Source organism: Pararge aegeria, chromosome 3 (genome assembly GCF_905163445.1).
Source record: "Pararge aegeria chromosome 3, ilParAegt1.1, whole genome shotgun sequence".
NCBI lineage: Eukaryota > Metazoa > Arthropoda > Insecta > Lepidoptera > Nymphalidae > Pararge > Pararge aegeria.
In genome coordinates this window covers 16,166,833-16,189,592 of record NC_053182.1, presented here as the reverse complement: position 1 = coordinate 16,189,592, position 22,760 = coordinate 16,166,833, and the positions used below count along the sequence as shown (strand labels likewise).

General features: G+C 35.0%; 2 protein-coding genes across 3 annotated transcripts; both read right to left on the bottom strand.

The window, feature by feature from the left end:
- Nucleotides 1–820: 820 nt before the first annotated feature.
- On the bottom strand, nucleotides 821–14,695 carry LOC120636923 (integrin beta-PS-like). The gene is made up of 8 exons (XM_039908489.1): nucleotides 14,508–14,695; nucleotides 13,358–13,749; nucleotides 11,846–12,347; nucleotides 6,221–6,552; nucleotides 4,967–5,071; nucleotides 3,964–4,168; nucleotides 2,233–2,626; nucleotides 821–1,145 (listed from the first exon to the last, which is right to left on the bottom strand). Exons 1-8 carry the CDS (start codon nucleotides 14,640–14,642, stop codon nucleotides 934–936), a joined length of 2,277 nt encoding a protein of 758 aa, XP_039764423.1. The 5' UTR covers nucleotides 14,643–14,695; the 3' UTR covers nucleotides 821–933.
- On the bottom strand, nucleotides 7,205–10,646 carry LOC120636924. 2 transcript variants are annotated; one of them, XM_039908490.1, is made up of 3 exons: nucleotides 10,073–10,646; nucleotides 9,916–9,984; nucleotides 7,205–9,677 (listed from the first exon to the last, which is right to left on the bottom strand). In XM_039908490.1, the coding sequence occupies exons 1-3, from the start codon at nucleotides 10,122–10,124 to the stop codon at nucleotides 7,699–7,701; spliced, it is 2,100 nt and encodes a 699-aa protein (XP_039764424.1). In that variant the 5' UTR covers nucleotides 10,125–10,646; the 3' UTR covers nucleotides 7,205–7,698. The 2 variants fall into 2 exon arrangements, with proteins under 2 accessions (XP_039764424.1, XP_039764425.1); XM_039908491.1 differs by lacking the exon at nucleotides 9,916–9,984.
- Nucleotides 14,696–22,760: the final 8,065 nt, after the last annotated feature.

Below are 22,760 nucleotides of genomic sequence, written 5' to 3'. Positions count from 1 at the left end.
CATTTATTTTTATAAATTATTTATCTATTATTTATGTACTCGTATTTATTAAATGCTACTTGATAATGTAACGACAAAATTTTATGCTGAATTAAAATTAAACGCTTTTATTATGAAGTTACTTAATTTAATTTGGTTTAAAATAGTAAAAAAGTCAGACTAAGACTTAAACGTAAATACGAATTACATTCATTAACTAAATAGTTGGCCATTTCTGTATAACGAAAAGGTTTTGCAAGAAAATATTCTATGCGGAATCAATATTGATGAATGTTCATGATGATAGTAATATTATATTGCTTGATACGAGCAAATGATGATCATTTTTGGAGCGGACGACTGGAAATAAATAGAAGCTTTCTCTCATCATATTATATGTAACTCTTATTAACCTATTTTCTGGCACGGAGTTTGTAAACGGGATCAAGGAAACTAAGAAAAATGCGTTGTACTCTGTCAGCCTTACCGTTAAAAACGATATTGAATACAAGCGGTCATTCAACCCAGTCGACGATCACAGAATTCCTTGGGTCGCTCATTATTTCGTTTACAGATTTCGTTCCCTCAGCAAAGTTTTTTATTTGTATATTTTGGTTACAAAACATGAACAAAAGATTATCCACTTTTTCTACCATCGCTTTTCTTCTGCACTTGATAGAGAAGGAGATAGTTTTTATTTGATATTAAATGAATGACAAAATCGTACCACAACTTATGAGTTACCCGACCGTTTCTGTTTATGAGTAACCGTACTAAAATATTAACCGGATAAAGGGAATCTTTGGAAGAAATACACTTTTTTTTTGCTACAACGCACCTTTATTGATTTATTCTCAGAATGTAGCTCAACTTAACTTATTTAATCAGTTTTTATGCCCTGCTTGATGATCTTCGTAATAATTTTCTACCAACCCCGCTGACAGTTTTCAATAGTTAACCACAGTTATATGCTGGATTGGAAAAGCTCATGGCAGGCGACTGGTACAGAGGGTTCGATGATTCGTCATATTGACCATCTGTGTGTGTGGTACTCTTCTTGAACTTTTCGTATTCTCTTTTATCGTGCAGGTCAACAAGGATTTTCCAAGCGACTAATGTCAAAATTCCTATTAACAACACCGCCCCTATGACACTGCCAACCACAACTGCGAAATAAATAATACTCATCATTAGTTTGGCAATAATATTACGAAAATGCGTTTCAGATGATATTATAAGATTTTTCTTTCGACAGCGTGTCACTTAGTTGTGCCAAACGTACTTTTGTACAAGAAAAATAAAAAACATATATAAAGGCCGATCAAGAAGCATTACCCCGTGATCCATCCCGTGGGGACTCCGTTAAGACTCTCGCATTTTTAATATTAGTACTTAGTACTTATAAGTTTTATGAGTAGGTAATTCATAGAAAATAAAAACATTTGTAACGGACTAGGTAAATGAAAGTCTGTATTGTGACTTGATAACTTTAATTCGGCCGCATTGTATTTCACGCAGTGACCACGGGTAAAATAAATACCCATATTCTTTTCAGGGGACTACGGGAGGTGCAGTTTGCTAGGCTTAATAGAATTAGAAATACATTCAAGAGAAATTTTATATTATTTTAGGTATAACAAATTACCGAGTGAAATCATAGAAATGTATGTCAATTAGTTCAAAGCTTACATAAGACCTTGCTTATAGTAAAATCCTATGATAATTTTAAGTTTGGATTTTCATTGCTAATTATTAATTTAACTGTGAGATGGTAAATAACAAAAGAAAACAAAACCCCACCTAGGTTTGTTGTGGGCTCTTCTTGGACATGTGCGCGTTTGCCCCCCCTAGCTTTATTTAATAATTATCACCATCACAGAACATAGAGAACACTCATACAACCATTATTGCATGCAGTATATTGTGTTCAAAAACCGTGAAAACGCTCTGCACACGTCTCACTTTACACCCGAGAAATGATGCTAGCTCACAAATTATTCCCATTTTCCCCATTTTATGGTAAACGTTTAGAACATTAGATGTAAAAAAATTGCTAAAAACTGCGTAATGGAATGATGACTAAACGCCTGTTCGAGAAGAACTTTTAAAGTGCAGTGGTTTTTAGATGTTTCAATATTAGCGGTGTACACGATTTCTAACTAATTATGTGGTCTAGGATATGAATGAAACATATTTAAATTTGGACTACGGGGCATGGACGTAAGCGTAGAGAATGAATGCTAAGCTGCTTACCCCACACATCATCGGCGGGTGTAACATCCAGCTCATCTTGAATTATCAAACGCAAAGTGCTATTAGTCCCTGATTGTGGATAATGATATCTGAACACAAGTATCTGTCCGTCTTCTAGTATTTTCCTGCACCACATCTTTGCCATGTAATATATATCCGAATATATTGCTGTCTTGTTAACAAGAATGGCGTCAGTGTCTGTGAAGTTATATTTTTCATCGCAGACCGTCTTGTTATTTTTCAAGTTACAATACGCATAGTCCTCTAACTCCAGGCATCGCTCCGGGATGGATTCCACGCACTCGTCACAGTATAAACCGACGCAATATACGCCGGTGTTTGTTGAATTGCATACACACCGGCCGCAAACGCAGTCTCCTTGTCCGGAACATAGCTGTAATTATTATCACCATCAATATATACCAGTCCACTGCAGCATGTCTAGCATGGGCTGGAGACAGTGAAATCGTGTAAGGAGGCACTATAAATATGTTAATACTGGACGTGTATTTATGTATATATATAAAAATATATATTACTAGCTGTTGCCCGCGACTTCGTTTGCGTTTGATTTTGTTTTTCTATTTGGCATTCAATTTTGCTGTAGATCTAAAAAAAATAAAGTATTCAGTATCGCTAAGCCTTAAATGAGGCGTTTGCTGCTGTCCGTGGAGTTCTGTCCTCTATCGCCAACCGCATTCATCAGATCTACACAAAGTTTGAGCAAAATTAAACACATTATAACCTCTATAGTACAAAAATAATTATTTAAATCGGTTATAATTTATCGGAGTTATCATTCATCCCCTCTTCCAAAGAAACCGAGCTTAATGTCGGGATAAAAAGTATGCTACTTCTTACACTACGACTTCTATACACTTCCAAGAATATGTGTACAAAGTTTCATGAGGATCGGTTAAGTAGTTTCTGCGTGAAAGCGTAACAAACAAACTTACATTAACATTTATAATATTAGTAGGGATTAGTGGGGATTAGTAGGGATAGGGATTAGTAGGGATTACTTTTATTGTGTTAGAATGTTAGCTATTCTTTTACAACATTCGCCGTAGCACTTATATTATGTCATTAAGTGGAGAAGTCCAAGGTCCTAGGTTATATTGTACGGTAATCCAACTCTTAAGATTTGTTTGAGTTGTTGAACATCCTCCGCCCGTTGGAAATCAAGCAACATTCATCATCATCATCGACTTCATATCAACCCATTACCGGCCCACTACAGGGCACGGGTCTCTTGTCACAATGAGAAGGGTTTAAGGCCTTAGTCCACCACGCTGGTCCAGTGCGGATCGGTGGACTCCACACACCTTCGAGAACATTATGAAGAGCTCTCAGGCATGGTGGTTTCCTCACGATCTTTTCCTTCAACGTTGAAGCAAGTGATATTTTAATTGCTTAAAACGCACTAAGCAAAGTTAGAGGTACGTGCTGGGATTCGAACTCTACCCCCTCGATAGTGAACTCGAAGTCCTACCCACTGGGCTGCCACCGCTTCTTTATCAACAAATTTTGGACATAATACACTGCATACAATAATGGATGAAGGAGGATTCTGTCTTTTCTTAATTTAATGTATATAGGTAACTCTAGTTTTTGGCCTGGCATTATCATCATATCAACCCATTACCGGCCCACTAAATGGGACGGATCTCTCCACAAAAGGGGGGGGGGGGGAGAATATAGCCATAAGATAAAAATTAACAGAATAGTGACCTCTTTAGAGTGGGGTGCTATGCAGCTGATGTTACTGATAGGGCAGCGGCAGTCATCAGGGCTCCAGCCCTCATTGCATTGGCACATGCCAAATTCACACCTCCCATTCCCTGAACAGAGCATACCGCCAGGCCGTTTACACGAATTGTCGTCAAATTCACAGAAATTGCCAGAAAATCCCACGGGACATTCGCACTTGTCACACCTAAAATCACAGAATTCTCTATATTATTACACTATATTAACACTAATTATATAATGGCAACATTTTATTTATTTCTTATGTAATTGACAGTACACGTTTCTGATTTTTTATTATTTTATGTTTCACTTTATTTATTTATTTCATTATTTTTATTTATCTTTTTAGTTTGCCGTATCGTCACTCGCGTCTCAGCTGAAAATCAGCGGCATACATTTAACTAAAATGCATGGCAAATTCTGAGCTGTACACCCTTTCTGTCTGGTGTTACAAACAGACATTGTTACTATGTTGTTATTATAAGAAGTATAACTGTTTGTAACACTTAACATAAATAAATGTATTTTCTTTCTTTAAGGTGATGACTGCTTGTAAATGGGGGTAAAATATCTTTAATTTTCTATGAATAATACGGTAGAAAAAATATATGTTATTCTAGACCGTATTTCTGAATAAATGATTGCGCTTTTTATCAGCTTTGTACGATAAAGTAAAACATTTTATCCATCAAAAAACAATGTCAAAGTTACCTTTTACGAAAATTGATTTTACTTTCTTAGTTATAAAGTAAAATCTTTTGATAATTTTAAAAGAATTATAAATTATGTATAAATTAAATTTTTACCTGTATTTTATGTATATATTTTACTGAGTATGCCAAGGGTATCTCTTAGCCCCCTGAGCTTATTACCATTTTGGGAATCCAAGTGTCATATAAAACGGTTTTAAGCGATGCGAAGTAAGTGACTGGTATCAAACTGCACTAAAAACACAGCAGACATAAAAAATACAGATTGTTACCTGCAGATGCCGCGATTACTGCAAGGCTTTGGATCATTAGAATTTGCTTTACATTTTTCTGGATCATTTACACAAGTTCCGGTAAAATTACAAATATCTCCGTATCTGAAAAGTTATTAAATACTGAACCAACTCATTGCATTGCCATCAGCTTATGTTATTTATGCTAAATTTCAACTAGATATATACTTGGCTATGCCTATTTGAAGGGGGTGAAAATCATGTCCAAAGATTCCGTTACATACATACACAGATAACGTAAAAAAAAATCAGGTTTCGTTTATGAAATACGTGAGATTTTTTTAAGGGGGGGAGGGGTCGAGTCAAATTTCATCTAATTCTTACGTTGGTGAGAGGGGGGGTCTCGGCAATTTCTTTTTTCTCAAAATTTTACTATTTCGGTCCATTTAATCTAGATTGTACATGCTTATGATTTAATTTTAAATGCAATCGTAATACGTTTAAGATCATTCACTAATTCGTTCGGTAGGAAATAATTTCATTCATACTTCGACTAAAAAAATTAGCGTAGGCGATGCTTTTGCGCATATATGAAGTGCACGCCACTGGTCCTCCGTAGCTCTCTTGCTACCACTCACGCGGTATAAGATCCAATTGATTTTGCGCGGGGCGACGGCAAGAGACCTGACCGCTCGTTCCTTGTAGGTAGGGAAAGTAGCTCGTTTGGTTAGCTGCATCAAACATTTAGGTGATTTCATCAATGATGTCTACGTCTGCTGCTTAGCGGTTCCATTTTTTTACTTTTGGAGTAGAGACGTGGGGGCCGTGGGCTCGAGCTCTTTTTAAAGGACTGTCAAAAAGAGTGAATAAATGAGCTTACCGGTGATCCCAGGGCTGGCAGTTACCTTGGCTGAGCAATTAGTTCGGCCATTCGAAGAGGCAATGCTGCCAGCCAGTGGCGTGCATAGAGGGTATGCAGACGATATAAAATGAAGAAAATTCCCTGTACGAGTTATAAATACTTAAGGGTAGGCTTTTTATAACTCTTACAATGCCTATCCTTAAGTTTATTATAACTCTTACTCTGGATTTTCTTCATATTATATCATCTGCATAGCCTGTGCATACCCTCTATATACGCAACTGCTGCCAGTATCTTGGGCACTATGCCTCGCTGCGGTTCTTCCGAAGACGTTTTAGATATTATTTCGTTTTATTTTAGTACATAGGTTAGTATTGTTAAGTTATAAATGTTGTTGTTACATTACCATTATATTTTAGCAAACCAGTTACCTATTTTTGTTGCAGAGACAAATGCCACATTGGTATGTCCCAGCGTTACTGCATAAATCGGAATCCTTCTCACCCTGATCTGGCTTCTCACAATCACATTGGGCTATTGCTTCTACGTGTAACGTTAATTTTTCAGCTATCGAGACCGGTCCAATTTTAACCTTATATTCACTTTTGCCACTCTCAGGAAGTGATTTGAGAATTAGTGTGCCAATAACTTGCAATGGCTTGTGGTTATACAAACATTTGTCTTTAAGAGTACAGTCCGGTTCAAATGTTAAGCTAATAGAGGGTTCCGTCGTCGCATATATTTGTACACTGCTGACAAGTTTCTATATAAACAAAAAAAAATATTTAAAAAAATAAACCCGTGTAAATAGACTTCCACAGTGTCTTACGAGTAACATCCATATTATAAAATTATAAACGATCCCCAGTGACTTCGTTCGCGTATTAAATGATGGACATAATATTAAATAAATATAAAAAGAGGAACAATTCCGTCATTCACATTGCTCTTTAAAGGAATACTTTTTCTATAATTGCAACATTTTTATTGATGCTCCGCTCATATTGGTCATAAAGTGATTTTAGTGCCTACTAGCTGTTGCGCGACTTCGCCTGCGTTTGATTTTGTTTTTTGATGTGGCATTCAATTTAGTTTTAGTTCTAAAAAAATTTAAAGTACTTATTCAGTATCGCTAAGCCTTAAATAAGGGGTTCGCTGTTGTCCGCTGAGGAGTTCTGTCCTCTATCTCCAATCACACTCATCAGATCCACACAAAGTTTGGGCAAAATTAACACATTATAACCTCTATAGTACAAAAATAATTATTTAAATAGGTTATAATTTGTCGGAGTTATGGTGTAAAATCGTCAAACACTTTCATCCCCTCTCCCAAAGGAACTGAGTTGAATTTCGGTTTTAAAGTATCCTATGTCCAACCTCGTAGTATGACCTCAAATCGCGTATGAATTGAGGCCACCAGAACCAGAGTGACCCAAACACAAGCTACTATTATGTGGATATGTGCCAAAATAGTTAAGGTGAAATTTTAAGTAGATGTAATTAAAAAAAAAATCATAGACACTGTATTCAAAATTTGTAAAATATGATATTAGTTATTGATAAAATTTAGATGAACTGTAAAAATAATCAGTATTTTTGTTATTTGTAATTTTTTTTGCAGATAGGCCACTATGGCACTTAGCATTGACAATATATTTATAAACAGTGTATAAATAATAGGCCAATATGTATGAACCTTATCACCTTTTTTATTAATTTAAATGCAAATTGTCATTTTTCAACTTAAATACTACAAATTAAACTCAGAACTAGCTCCTTTATTACTGTGTAATTTTTATTAAACTTTAGATTTATCTTAAACTCATATATTATTAATTTATTATAGTTTTTATTTCAACTTAAGACTATCTTAGGCATAACATGACAAAGTATTAAATTAGCCAGTCAGTTAATCAGTCGAAGAATCACTAATTGCACCATCTAGTTCATTCCCCGCATTGGAGGAGACTTTGAGTTGTTCATAGAAAGGGTGATAGATAGGTGGAACATATTCCAAAAGGCATAGAAGGTCTTTTTTTTTCTCATGGCTGATTTTTCTTCCCTCTGGAAATAAAATCTCGAGTTCAAAGTTTGACGTATCTTTGGATGACCTCTTGCTGAAATTAACCTCTGCGAAAAGAACTTCTGGCTCGTTGGAATATTTGAAGAACATCGAGAATGGATGGCTTTTATTGTACAAAAGCCACTGTATTTTAAGCCATTCAACTTTACTTCGATCAACGCCGATCTTCCTGTTTGTGATATTAGTTTCCAAGGCTTTGGTGGATATAAAGTCATCTCCTTTCATTTCCACAATTTTGAAAGGTTTCTTTTTTCTTGCTGCTAATATCACATTGTTCCAATGTTCGGGAACGTATATGTCTGGGAAATACTTCTTTTGTTTTTCCACCAAGCCAAAAGCCCGGTCGCAAGATGAAAAAGAATGTCCGCTGACCGTAAATTTGTGGTCTATATTTTCCACTGTAAATTGAGGACTAGAAACAATATGCATACATAACGCTGCAACTTTTATGTTGCGGTTTTGCCCGCCACACTGGTCAGAGTACATGATTAGCCTCTTTGTGTGTACATGTTCTCTGATAAATTTTAGGAGGCATGAACCTATTTCTTGTGGTCCCCTGGATGCTGTCGATTCATCCCAGACATACATAAACATTTCGTCTGTACCAGCATTATGAATGCCTAAACAGTAGGTCCACAACTGACGCTTGTAGTAGCAAATACCAGTTGAAATTACTGGTGTTGGGAGAGTCTTCATTAAGTCAAAGATTATAACGGTAGTATCGTTATCCTGCTTCGCATTTTGCATGTCAAGTTTTAAATTTTTCATCGCAGATTCTGCTTTTCGCAAATGAAGTTCTTTGGCGATAGTAAGCTCATTTTTTTTAGAAAGCTCGTTGTTATCGCAAGCGTCAATTTTTACTTTGAAATTGTCACATCGCTTACATGAGTCAGTTACTGGAGCATGAAATGTGAGGTTGAAATTTTCATTAAATATTTTTTCGAATATGTATTTTGAAACTGGTCCTGCAACCTTACTTTTGTATTCAGAGTACATTATTGACAAATTTAAGTGAGGAGGCAAGTACTGTCTCGATTCACTTTTGTGTCTTGTGTAGTGAGAATCATATTTCGGAAAAGTATTGATGAAATCCTTTACTTCGTTTACTTTTGTTTCTGGAGTTTTATTCGACGGAATGTGCCGGCCTCTTTTATCAATGGGAGCGGGATCGCCAAGAGGCTTATTTTTCAGAACCCTTGTAAGGCGTCCGTCCGATACTTTAAAAACTTGCTTAAAAAATGACTTACACACACGAATATGTTTTCCATTCGCCTCTGGTAAGTGATACAATCGAGAAAATTCCTTGGGCTTCGATGTGACGTTTCCAGCTACCCGATCCGATGTGGTATCTCTAACTCTCACATAAGACCTTGCTTTTATCACGACATGTATGAGTGAATATAGGTATGCACTTTGCAAATCAAAATTTGCTAGGGCATAAAACTTTGAAAAAAGTTGTTTTTGTCTGTCATGTACAATTTTGTCATGGCATTTTTGATTACAGGTGCATTGAAGACCTGTATCTATTTGTTTAGCAGGAATGAGAACGCCTTTTGTATTTACGTATGCCTCACCTCTAGCTCGTTTATTTTTTCTCACATTCTTTTTCCATAAACTTTCTTTGCGCATACGCTTCCTTGTATCTTTGTTTGTTGAAAAAGATGGCTGACCCTCTTCATTGTTTTCAGTAGACGAGTCCCCAAGAATGTCTTGTAAACTCCTCGATGAGCTCCTGCTACGTTGTTCTGGGACATACTCAGAACCCGAATCCTCATAGGGCTCCACCGGACTCAATCCAAATATATCTGCAAAAATAAAATTATTAACTAATTATTATAGCGTAAATTAATAGCTAAAATATATAAAAATCAGAAAAGTAAGTAACAACCTACATACATGACGAAAACTTAACATTAAAACTTCTCATAAGCACCCTCAATTTTTTTCAAAAGATCTATCCAAGAACGCCTCCTTCAATAGTCTAATACGCGAAAAAAAAATCCCACATTGTTTTATTACGGAACTCTAAAAACGTAAGCTTACCACGTAAGTCACCTTCAATGTTGTCAGTAGCTTCATTCTCAGTTGCACTCATTGTAGCTTCTGCTGGGTCTGGCCCAAACAAAAATAGTCAATGAAAATACAGTAACAAATTAAATAATAACCTAACGAAAACTCAACATTTAAAACTAAGAATTACCTAGTATGTCATCCTCAATGTTTTCAGCAGCTTCATTCTCAGTTTCAATCATTGTAGCTCCTGCTAGATCTGTTCGAAACAAAAATAGTAAAAATTAAGTTAATTTGTAGGTTACAATTTATTGACATCGAAAAAACAAGAAAATATCTGACTAATAACAGGTATTCTTACCTCTTAAGCTTATTGCTGTACCGCCAACACCTTTCCGCACGTTCACGTAGATTAATAACTAATCTATACACACTTATTGCGTAAAAACACCAGTTTTGTACCCACAACACCAAAAATGTTTACACGTAAGTACCAAAGACCAGAGTGGCCCATGTCACATGAGCCGTAATGGCGGCAGATACTATAGTGACTCAAGTGATCTGGGCCACTATGCTCTATTAATATTCATTTAAGAATCAAAATGCCAGAACAATTTTTTTAACGCCATCTATGATTGTTTACTGAAATTACCTTTGAGCCACTCTGGCTATGAACTTAAGGGTTTGAAAAGGAGCATTGCCGTGGTCAACTAATATATCACAAATTGTGGTTTGGGCCGCTCTGGTTCTGGTGGCCTCAATTCATTCAGTAGTTTCAGCGTGACGCGCGGCCCAGATAGAGACAGTCAGAAAGATACGAATGAAAAAAATACAGTTTTGGGCTCAGTATGGGTTAAAGAGTGCCCTCCAATAATATTTTTTCTAATCTGTGGAGAATTCTACCCGTTACATAGTTATAAGTATAGATATATAGCTAGCTGTTGCCAACTACTTTGTCTGCGCTTCTTGCGTTATTTTTAATCCCCCAGCACGGCTAGCATGGGCTGGAGACAATTATATCCCCGGGGAAAGAATATAAATTTATCTTCTCCCAGTGCTTTATAAACTCTCAGAGCACTGGCGCACAAGTGGAAATAATATCCAAATAATATATGTGTATTAATAAACGGGGTTAAACTTCTCCTATTCCATGTTCCAGTGATTTAGCTAGGGATATAATTTTGTATCTCCCACCCGTGCTAGCCCTGCAGGAAAAACATAACCTATGCCCGTCTTCAGAATGCAAAATATCTGAGCAAAATTTCACCAAGATCGGTGCATCGGTAACATTAATAGATTGTTAAACGAGATAGAAAGTACGCCATTCGAAACCCTCAATTTAATTTCATAATTTAACTAAAGCACTGCACAAGGAGGCCTCCCAGGCTCCATATACATCTGGCAAGTGTCCTTTTATTTTAAATAATGTTCACTAGCATTTGCCGGCTTCTTCGTCTTCTTTTATTACGATCTTTTACAAATCCCGTGGGAACCGTTCGTTTTTCTCGAATAAAAAGTAGCCTATGTTACTCTTCATGCTTTCAACATATTCTATTCCAAAACTCAGGTCGATTGTCTGCCTAGTTGGGGCATAAAGTACGGACAAACAAACAAATAATAAAACACCCTTTCGCATTTATAAGTAGTATAGCGTACCTATGTATGAAACTATGATAACTATATTATAATAATCAGTTACTTATGAAGGCATACTTCTGAAGAAAATTACAACGTTAAAGGTATTATACCTATCATTTTGTATTTTTTGTCAACTGTGTTATTTTTTGTTTATTAACATGACGCTTTGCAAATGTTATGTGCACTTGTAATAGACGTGCATATTAGTGCTTGTAAGTATATTTAAACGTGTTATATGCACACTATTTGTTTGTTTTAGTGCTCTTAATAAATAAATAAATACTTATGTGCAAAGTAACAAATACATATTATTTTGTTTACTCACCTGATTTTCATTTATTACCATATTAACTACTTCGTTTTCCTCTGATAAATGAACATATTTAGCGTTATTAATTTTTTCTGTAAGAGCCACGTAATCTCCTTTCCACGGTAATGGTACGGTGAATATAATCATTATTTTTCCGTCCGATGCTATTTTATTGATCTGACTTACGGATGGATAGTCAAATTTAAGGGAGTCTTTGTCATAAATATTATTATCCAAATGGCACTTCATATCGTGGGGTATTATTGCACCAACAAATTTACCATCGTACGCGGAGTGGTAATTAGCATCAGTACCAACAAGTATAATGCGATGGGATCCATTTCTCCACCCAATGTGATTTTCACAGACCATAGCTTGCATCAAAGCATCTAAAGTTGCTTCGGGAATGTCATTGTTAGAACCGATCTCAACTTCAAGCAAAGCTTTTTTGAATAATTCCGTTTTGTTGGTTAACTTCAAGTAGTTCTTAAAAGCGTGCGATGTCTGTGTTGGGATGCTGGAAATGAAAGTTTATTTATACTCACAAATTGAAATACTTTAACCTTTTATAGATTGATCATCAACATCATCATCATCATATAACTACATTACCGGCCCACTACAGGGCTTGGGTCTCCTCCCAGAATGAGAAGGGGTAGAGGCCGGAGAGGGGGAGAGGCCGTAGTCAACCACGCTGGCCCAGTGGACAATTGGTTACTATTGGTGGATCGATAGATTGATCGTTTTACTGTAATTCTGAAGCGTTGATAGCCTAGTGGCTTCCAAGAACATCAAACACAACCAATCCCCATTCGAAGAGGAGTGAGACAGTGAGACAGTGAGACAGTGAGACGTTACTTCCCCGAAACTTTTTAAGTCTGCCCTCGAGGATATATTCAAGGTACTGGATTGCATAGGTCGAGGTGTTAACATAAATGGCGAATACATCTCACACTTGCGATTTGCAGACGACATTGGGTTATTGGCATAGTCGCTGCAGGATCTTGAACAAATGCTGTGTAGCCTTAGCTATTCTTCTAGATGAGTAGGCCTCAAGATGAACGTGGACAAAACAAAACTGATGTTTAATAATGAAAAATTCGATGCAGGCTACGGCAGTCCGGGTATGATATGCAGTCATGATACGTGATCCCGACACGGACGCTCTGACACGATACAGGTCCCTAATACGAGTATGAAGATAGGGTATTTCGATTGATTATACGGTGATCAGATTCGTCAAATTATACTGGACCCGGATTTTTTTTTTACTCTTTTTTTTATACTTTCGTTGCCGCTATATAGCGGCCGTAATGAAGCGTCGAATGATGATTCTGTCCACTATTCATTAGAAAGTTACAGTTTACCTTACTGTTTCTTTTCCTGTGTTTTATACGCGCAGTAAAGTGTTTCTTCTTCTTTAACCCGTTTATGAGTCGTTCCATATAACTTAGAGGGTGAATAAAAGCTGAATTATTTATAAATATAACAGTTCTCTTAAAACTATATAACAAATTATATACATACGAAACAAAAGGTAAACTGGGCTTCTCGATAAAACTGCCAACACCTAATTGGACGTTGTTGGTAATATTTGTCAGTCCCTCATAGATCTCTGTGCCTTGTTTTTGAAGAATATCTATATAAGCTTTCATTGTGACCGATGAATCAAATAAAAAGTAGACATCCAGAGGATAATCTTTCGCTGGCTTGTAATACATATCAAATTTGAAAGGAACATTAATCCGAGCTTTAATTTTCATTTCTTGTGGCATCAGCTGTACTACTCGTGCGTCTTCCTTTCCATCGTTAAAGGGCTCACTTAATACAGATATAACGTATCCCTTAGGATCATATACAGGCTCCTTACACCAGTCTACTACACTTTCTGAATGACATCTATGACCGATATGATCTTTCTGAAAATTTGAATAAGTTGGAAATCAATTTTATTATCGACCACCTTTTTTTTTCTAATCATGCAGCAGCTGATGCTTATCTTAGATTTAGTTTTTGATTAGGATCTAGTGGTAAAAACGTTCAATGCATAACTACTTTATAATAAATATATAATAAATTTTATTTAATTATCACTTTGTTCGGTGCCTGAATGGTTCCAAAGTTTCGAAGTCAAAGTCAAATATTTCTTTATTCAAGTACGCACGTAACTGGCACCTTTAATACGTTTGTTACATACAAATGTAAATAGTAGCAGTAAAGCTACGAGGGTTCCAAACACGCCCTGGTCTAAGAAGAAGCCCACAACAATCTTGGCCGGGTGGCCTTTTTGTTATCACCATTTAACATTGTCATTTGAAAATATTTAGGAATTCTTGATTAATACCGTGTGTGACTTTATCTCATTAACCGTAACGTAAGTACAAAGAATAAATTTTACGTCGTTTACTCGACTACTGTCGAGCCGGCTAAGTAATAGCGCAAGCAGGCGACGCGAACGCGGTTAAGGTTACTTCCGCTATTCTACAAAAACAGCCATTTTTGTAGAAGAGCGGAAGAAAGATTGTTTGTTAAAATTATCAGACGTATAAAACCGTCTTACCTAGCACTAAGTACTATTACTGTTTGCCTTGTATTTTTCCTATTGTGTTGTGTTGCAATAAAGTTTTTCTATTCTATTCTATTCTTAATACTATTTAAAATTAAATATTTTGCTTACCGCTGAACACCAAACACATATCTCATCCGTGCTGGTAATACATTCACTGCAGCTTTTAAATTTTATACACTGAGATTGGCATGATATCAAACAAACTTTTACGTATAGTATTAAAACCAATGATAAAGTATTCATTGCAAGTTAATTATATACATTTATGTGGAATTTCCTGCAGCCGGTCTGCTACTTTGACATGTCACGTCCGTTTAATTCCTATTACGCATAACCGAAACCACATATTTAAAGGTATAAGACACACCAAGCGCACATTTGCCTCGGCACAATACTTAATAACACGACGGACTGCCACGTTAATGATCACGAACTTAGGACGAGTTCGAATTTTGGGTCGGGCCAAAAATTATATAAGGTATTGTGTTTTTTAGCCAAAATTTTTTTTTAGTTAGAAAATTGGCGGTGTCTGCCCCCGTGCCACGGAGAGCACGTTAAGCTATTAGTCCCGGTTATTATCATTAACTTGTAGTAATAGTCGTTAAAACTTGTAGTGGATCAAAAGTATGCATCAACCGCTAGAAGCACCTACTCGCTTCAAAAGGCCTTTCTCTAGCAGTGGACGTCTATCGGTTGAGTTAATTATAACGATGATGAGGATGAGGTTCAGAATCTATATTTTCTACTTTAAGGACTTAATATTATTGAAATTTAATGTTTAGTAGCTATTTTCGGGATTTTCCAGGATAAAATGCGTAGCGATCTGAAGATTTTCCTCTCATGGAATATCAGAAATTTTGCAAAAATGGAAGACATCGCGGACATGCTGCTTGTATCTTAATCATCACCATAATCATATAAACCGATTGACGTCCATTAATGTCTTAACTTATGTCTTAAGTTAAGGTCTTGTGTCCACCTTGTTAGGGGTCGAATGCGCTTAACAGTGCGGGGCTCCCATTCTAGTACCTTAGGACCCAGACGTCCATCCGTTCTTAAAGCTATGTTATGCCCCGCCTATTGTTAATTAAGCTTTGTGTCTCGTTGCGCTTTGTATGTACTATTACATAGGTAGCAACAGTCAGGGTAGCGCTGCAAAAATCCACTGAGCAAAAAGTATGATACGCTCCAGTCGTGCGTTGCAATTGGGGCGAATGTCCAAAAATAACGATACAGGTACGCACGCTGACAAATGTTATTGCTGTATTGCTGCAAAAAGTCGCCATGGGTCACCTACCTCACTAGGCTTAACTTAAATCCGAACTAAGGTCCGAATTTTTAGGTAATTAAATCGTGCCTTCGCTTAGAGTGGCAGCGCCCGTGCGCTTGGTGTGTTCACACAATTTTTCCCAAATTATAAAGTCCCAGCTTATCTGAGAAGCGTTAATAAGAGGAAATACCTACTATATTTTAACAATATAATACTAAATAATCGTCATAATCATCATGTCAACAAGCTCTAGATCTCCAAATAACTAGGTTTCGTTCCGCTTGGGTACACCGACTAACTGCGATTCGCTTGATGTCATTCATCCACTTCGTCCAGTGCGAGGTCGCTATTCCAGCATCTTGAAACCACAACGTCTAAATTTTTCATATTAGCCGTAGGTCCGTCTCGCCCTGCGATTATATATATATAATGAGGGGTGGTTTGATTGGACGCTCAACACTCCGAAGCCGGAGTTCTAGTATTGTAAAGGCATTCTGGACCCAAAAGTTTGGGAGATAAATTAAATACTCCTAGTAATTTGAACTTAAAACTTTAAAGAACTTTAAAGAAGTGGAATATGGAAATTACTATTAAAGAATAAATACTTTTCCTCTTTACGTAGTGTTGTGAACGGATGTTATTTAAAATAATGTAACGGAGCGATAGTATACCTTTATGATTATTCGGAGAGATACTCTAATAGTTAAGTTAGAGTGTTGCATCGCACTTTGATGCTATGATGTGGTAAACCTATTATTATTCTATAACATGGTAAATCTAATATGATTCGTTAACGTCGTAAACCTGATACGATTTCAATCTGCTGTTTTATGTTAGGCTGGGTTTTAGGCCTGTAGCATACTAGTCACTCTAGAGTCTAGACTAGTTAAATATTATATATATATATATATTATTATATATGCCAAACTGGGTCTGTCTATTTGTTTTGGCGAGGTACCTATGTTTGGCTCTAACACTACACCTATCTTGACAGATTGCTTGCGTCCTTCAGACGGACGTAGGATTAATTCAAAAATGTTTTATTCATGTAGATCTTATCACAGGTACTTATGAAGCTTTCATACATTTAACATGTTACACTTACGTTAGTGATGGTGATAACTGCATTCGTTAACTTAAAATTAAAGCTAGGAGGAATAAACTAAAGCTCGGAGGAATCCAAACGTGCCCTGGCCTAAGAAGAGCCCGCAACAAAGTTAACCAGGTTTTTTTGGTATCACCATCTCACAGTCGAGTTAAAAATTTCATACGCAAGCTTTTTTAACATACACTTAATCATTAATATTATAATAGGATTTTTCTATTAGCTTACGTTTTGTATAAGGTTTGAACTTAGTGAGAGACATCTCAAGGATTTCATCTGGTAATCTTAATATATATAAATCTCCTGTCACGATGTTTGTCCGCGATGGACTCCTAAACTACTTAACCGATTTTAAATTAAATTGGCACACCGTCAGCATTCTGGTCCAACTTAAGAGATAGGATAGCTTAGATCTTTAATTATAGTCGCAATTTTATTTTATTGCAAATTATTTGTCTATAATTAATTGACAGTCACATGTTATATATATATATATATATATACTACTATACTCATTTAAGGCTTAGTGATACTGAATACTTTAAAAACAAAATCAAACGCAGACGAAGTTGCGGGCAATAGCTAGTTCATTATAAAATTATATAGGTACAACTACCCTTAAATTAATTACTAATTTCTTGCAGCCTAGTAAACTGCACTACAAATTTATTTGTACTTCTAACATTAATATTGTTACAGTCCACTTTCTTTTTGAATTTTGTTATATTTTTATGTACATAAATTAAATTTTCAAATATTTATTGATGATACATTTTATTCCAAGGAAACTAACGGTTCTAGTTATCCGAAGTCGCTGGGAATAGTTTTAATATAGAAAACTGAATGTTATTACACTACACAGCGTACTCCTATTTTCCTGTTATATAATTGGATCAGATGTGTGTACAAGTGTTAAGGGGAAGGGTTTTTTAAGATTCAATGTATTAATGAAAATTTTAATAAATATAGTGTTTACACCATTATTACCTTCGTTAAGGTTGTAAGAAGGGCGTTATCATGTCGTAAGACCATTCTATGTGTTTCTTTTATAAATCATAATATTGCTGTGTTGACTTTTGAGGACGGTTTTTTAAGATTTAAAGCCTACGTTTTTTACATATAGAAACAGAAGTCATCCCCCTGCTCCCGATACTTGACTTTTTTTATGTACAATAAAAAGTTATTGAAGTACTAGATGTGCCCAGCGACTTCGTCCGCGTGAATTACGGGACACAGCATACAGCTACAAAGTCTACAACTACCTCAATAAATCAAATAGCAAATGTAAAGCTTCAATCGGACTGGAAGTGCCAAATATTCAAACAAATGATATTAAGTGCAGATATTATTTCAACATTTTCAATATTCAATCTATCCGTAATCTATAGATTTTTTACTAAGCAACATTGTTATTGTCAAAAAATATCTATACAATTTTTTACAATTAATTAAATAACCTTTAAATCAATGATTCAATCGGTCATCTGCAGATATATTACCTCGCAACTGTATTATTTAGGTTAGGTTTTAATATCTTAAAAAAATCTAGAAACTAATTGCAGCGCCATCTACCAGGTCTAGTTTTATTTCCAAACTATCCATCCATACATCCGTCCTCACAAACTTTCGCAATTATAATATTGGTAGGATGATACGCATGTGTTAGGAAATAGGGAATTACAGCACTTTATCTATGATAAACCCGATGATTATATTAAATATATCAACAAATCATAGTTTGTATACTCATTGATAATGTATTGAAAATAGAATAATGGACTTTATTAGACTGTCAAATAAAAGTATAGGATCTATGGCGGGAGACGCGAGTTTGACAAGTGAGATTGGCGGCAAAGAAAAGTGAGGACAGATTAAAATTAATGAAATGAGAATAGAAGATTAAGTAAAGTATTGTGGATAGAACGTTACAAATTGGGAATAGATGATTTATAATGGAAACGACATACTTAACGAAATATTGTTGTGACAAAACAAGAGTCGTATATACTGGTGATGGTGTTGAGATAAGTTGTTAAAAGTTGTCGGTACTATGGTTGTACCTGATGTAGCATCAGATAAGTATATCTCTTATATCCTTTGGGTTATTCAGGTATCATATATGGAGCCCTAGCATTATTTCATACAGATAGCTTATGTAGCATACGTTGCTCTATACAAACAATTTGTTTCAAAAGTCCTGATGTTATAAGTGATAATAGTAGTTATGTTTGACCTGTCTTATATGTCTTGTATCAAAGGGCCTAGCGTTATAACATATGATAATGTTGTAATTGTGTTTATAAGTCTTGTTTTAATTGATTGAATAAAAGAGCAACGGTAGAGTTTCTTGCCAGTGGTCTTCTCTGCCGAAGATAGCATTCCGAACTGGTAGTAGAGTCATTTGAAGGTAATAAGTAATATGAATTATAGAGAAGCCTAATATACAGTATTAGAGTCAGTCTAGTTGTTTTATTTCACTCCTTGGGAAGTCAGGTTTATAGAGTACAGACCCACAACACTGCTCTAAAGCAGGTTGGTGGGCTTTAATGATGTCTTTTATAAAATTAATACTTTAATATGAGAAACTAGGTATTTAGCTTCAATAATACTGTTAATTAATGAAAGATCTAAGTGCCATCCTGAACATTGTGGGTATTGAAGTGAATATCTGAATACCTGGGCCTTCCATTTTCTATATTTTTTTAGCATCAGAAGTTGGATCCTATTCATGTCCAATTTATGCCTTTCTCTAATGCAGATTTACTTTTTTTAGAACCATCCCGTCAAATGTGGACATAGTAAAGAGTTTTATGTTTTTGATGATGCCTCAAGTATTTGCTGCTATGTGCTAAAACAGAAACACTCTGGAGACAAAGCACCATGCTTGTTGAAATTCTATTGAAGGATATGTGGTCCGGGGAACCAATTAATAACCATCCCGGCAAATGTGGATACAGTACATGGTTTGATGTTTTTGATGATGTCTTAACTAATAGCTGGTATGTGCTAAAACAGAAACACTCTGGAGACAGAGCACCAGAATTGGTAAAATTCCATTGAAGGATATGTGGTCCGGGGAACCAATTGATGTGATATTTTTATTTATCTTTTCTTTTTGTGGTTTCTACTTTTGAAAGATAGTACTTATTACCTGAAACTGATATGGCCTAGTGGCTCTTTGTTTATTTTGCTGAAATGATTAAGTCCAAAATAGAATTGATTTAAGTTTGTTTGTGAAAACCAACTAGTCAAGTTGGCCAAACAGAATGTGTAATGAGTTTGATAAATTTGAATTATCAAGTTTTATTTAATTAGTCAGGTTAGCCAAATGGAATTTGTGCTAAGTTTTATTTTATAAGTCTGTCCAGGCTAAAATAAATTAACTGGTCAGGTTAGCCGAACGGAATGTGTAATAGATTTTTCTTTTAATTCTTATTTATTACATACAAGATTTCAAGTTTATATTGAGCAACTAGTCAGGTTAGCTGAGCTGTTAACATTTATTTAGGAACTTTTCTATGTACTTCGAGATCGAAGTACTTGTCAGGAAAGCCGAGATAGGAGAGATTGTGTAAATTATTCAGAACATATAAAAGAATACACAAAAAACAAAACAAAACAAAAAAAAAAAATCAAAATTTCTTGGTAGAATAGAATAGAATATGATTATGTGTCAGAACAATACATATAGGGAAAATTACTACTGAATAGCTAAATGAAATAGTTTAGTTTCTATGTTGGGTTGTGTGAAGAAAAGAATTAGGAGTCAGCTTAAATGTTGTGGGTTAGGTTAGGTCAGTGATCTTTCAGTATGATGTTGAGAGAAGTTTTTAAAAATGATATAAATAAAATACAATATTAAACTAAATTAATGTTGCTGCTGCAAAGGAAAATATATTAGTTGCATTATAAATAATTAGATTATACTTAGGTTTACAGTTGTTTAAATTATCAAATTTTATGTGAAATTTTAAGAGTCCTTACATGATAAATGATTCTGTTAAACAGGTGGTTTAATTGATGTTTAGATTGAAATAAAACATTGAATAATAGAAATAACAATTGAACAAACATTGAATATACCTTGGCTTTTATGATGAGATGATAAAAAAAAAGATGTAAACTAATAGAAATAATTCCATCTTAGCGTTTTCATATTAATTTATTTATATTTATCTTATATATTACTTGACTTGGACAGTGTGGAAAAAATATGAATATCACCAGTGGGTGATGATGTTATTGATATCACTTGAGAGTGATGATGTTGTTGATATCACCAGTGGGTGATGATGTTATTGATATCACTTGAGAGTGATGATGTTGTTGATATCACCAGTGGGTGTTGGTGTTTTGGTATATATTGGTTTGACTATTAGACTGTACCGATTGCATCTGTGACTAAATGAGACTAACAATGTTAATGACAGAATTGATGGGAAATACAATTACCTGTGTGGATATTTTGATAAAGTTGGACTAGAGGCAAAAGGATAAATTTTTTGAGATTTATATTGAGATGGAAATATTTGGATTGTGATTGTACATGTTAAAATGTACAAAATAAATGAAAATGAGTATTTATGATTTACATTGTTGAAAATTAATCATTTTACTTTATTAGAAGTATTATATTGTTGTAATATGTTAAATGGTGTGGAATTTTAATGAAAATTTTTTTGGTCTCTTTCACTTTAATTATAAAATGTTATGATTATGCCTATCTTTTGATAAAATATTGTTTACAGTTTATTGATAAAAGTGTATACAGAATGTAACTGATTTGATGATTTTTTATGCTTATATACCATTTGAACTAATGTTATAGAGGTGTACATAAGATGATGTACTTATAAGGATGTTCTTTGAACCTAAAGACTTATGATACAATACATATACCTAAAAAGAATAACCCTATGTACTTCGAGAACGAAGTACTTGTCAGAATGGCCGTGTTAGGAAATAGGGAATTACAGCACTTTATCTATGATAAACCCGATGATTATATTAAATATATCAACAAATCATAGTTTGTATACTCATTGATAATGTATTGAAAATAGAATAATGGACTTTATTAGACTGTCAAATAAAAGTATAGGATCTATGGCGGGAGACGCGAGTTTGACAAGTGAGATTGGCGGCAAAGAAAAGTGAGGACAGATTAAAATTAATGAAATGAGAATAGAAGATTAAGTAAAGTATTGTGGATAGAACGTTACAAATTGGGAATAGATGATTTATAATGGAAACGACATACTTAACGAAATATTGTTGTGACAAAACAAGAGTCGTATATACTGGTGATGGTGTTGAGATAAGTTGTTAAAAGTTGTCGGTACTATGGTTGTACCTGATGTAGCATCAGATAAGTATATCTCTTATATCCTTTGGGTTATTCAGGTATCATATATGGAGCCCTAGCATTATTTCATACAGATAGCTTATGTAGCATACGTTGCTCTATACAAACAATTTGTTTCAAAAGTCCTGATGTTATAAGTGATAATAGTAGTTATGTTTGACCTGTCTTATATGTCTTGTATCAAAGGGCCTAGCGTTATAACATATGATAATGTTGTAATTGTGTTTATAAGTCTTGTTTTAATTGATTGAATAAAAGAGCAACGGTAGAGTTTCTTGCCAGTGGTCTTCTCTGCCGAAGATAGCATTCCGAACTGGTAGTAGAGTCATTTGAAGGTAATAAGTAATATGAATTATAGAGAAGCCTAATATACAGTATTAGAGTCAGTCTAGTTGTTTTATTTCACTCCTTGGGAAGTCAGGTTTATAGAGTACAGACCCACAACACTGCTCTAAAGCAGGTTGGTGGGCTTTAATGATGTCTTTTATAAAATTAATACTTTAATATGAGAAACTAGGTATTTAGCTTCAATAATACTGTTAATTAATGAAAGATCTAAGTGCCATCCTGAACATTGTGGGTATTGAAGTGAATATCTGAATACCTGGGCCTTCCATTTTC

Excerpts from the sequence above, each read along its gene's own strand:
- LOC120636924 (XM_039908490.1), bottom strand. The coding sequence starts at position 10,124 with ATGATTGAAACTGAGAATGAAGCTGCTGAAAACATTGAGGATGACATA. Across the intron at positions 9,985-10,072 it reads CATTGAGGATGACATACTAG|ACCCAGCAGAAGCTACAATG; the intron begins GTAATTCTTAGT and ends TGTTTGGGCCAG. Across the intron at positions 9,678-9,915 it reads CATTGAAGGTGACTTACGTG|ATATATTTGGATTGAGTCCG; the intron begins GTAAGCTTACGT and ends TTATTTTTGCAG.
- LOC120636923 (XM_039908489.1), bottom strand. The coding sequence starts at position 14,642 with ATGAATACTTTATCATTGGTTTTAATACTATACGTAAAAGTTTGTTTG. Across the intron at positions 2,627-3,963 it reads TAGCACCCCACTCTAAAGAG|CTATGTTCCGGACAAGGAGA; the intron begins GTCACTATTCTG and ends TAATAATTACAG. Across the intron at positions 1,146-2,232 it reads ACCCGCCGATGATGTGTGGG|TTGTGGTTGGCAGTGTCATA; the intron begins GTAAGCAGCTTA and ends TTTATTTCGCAG.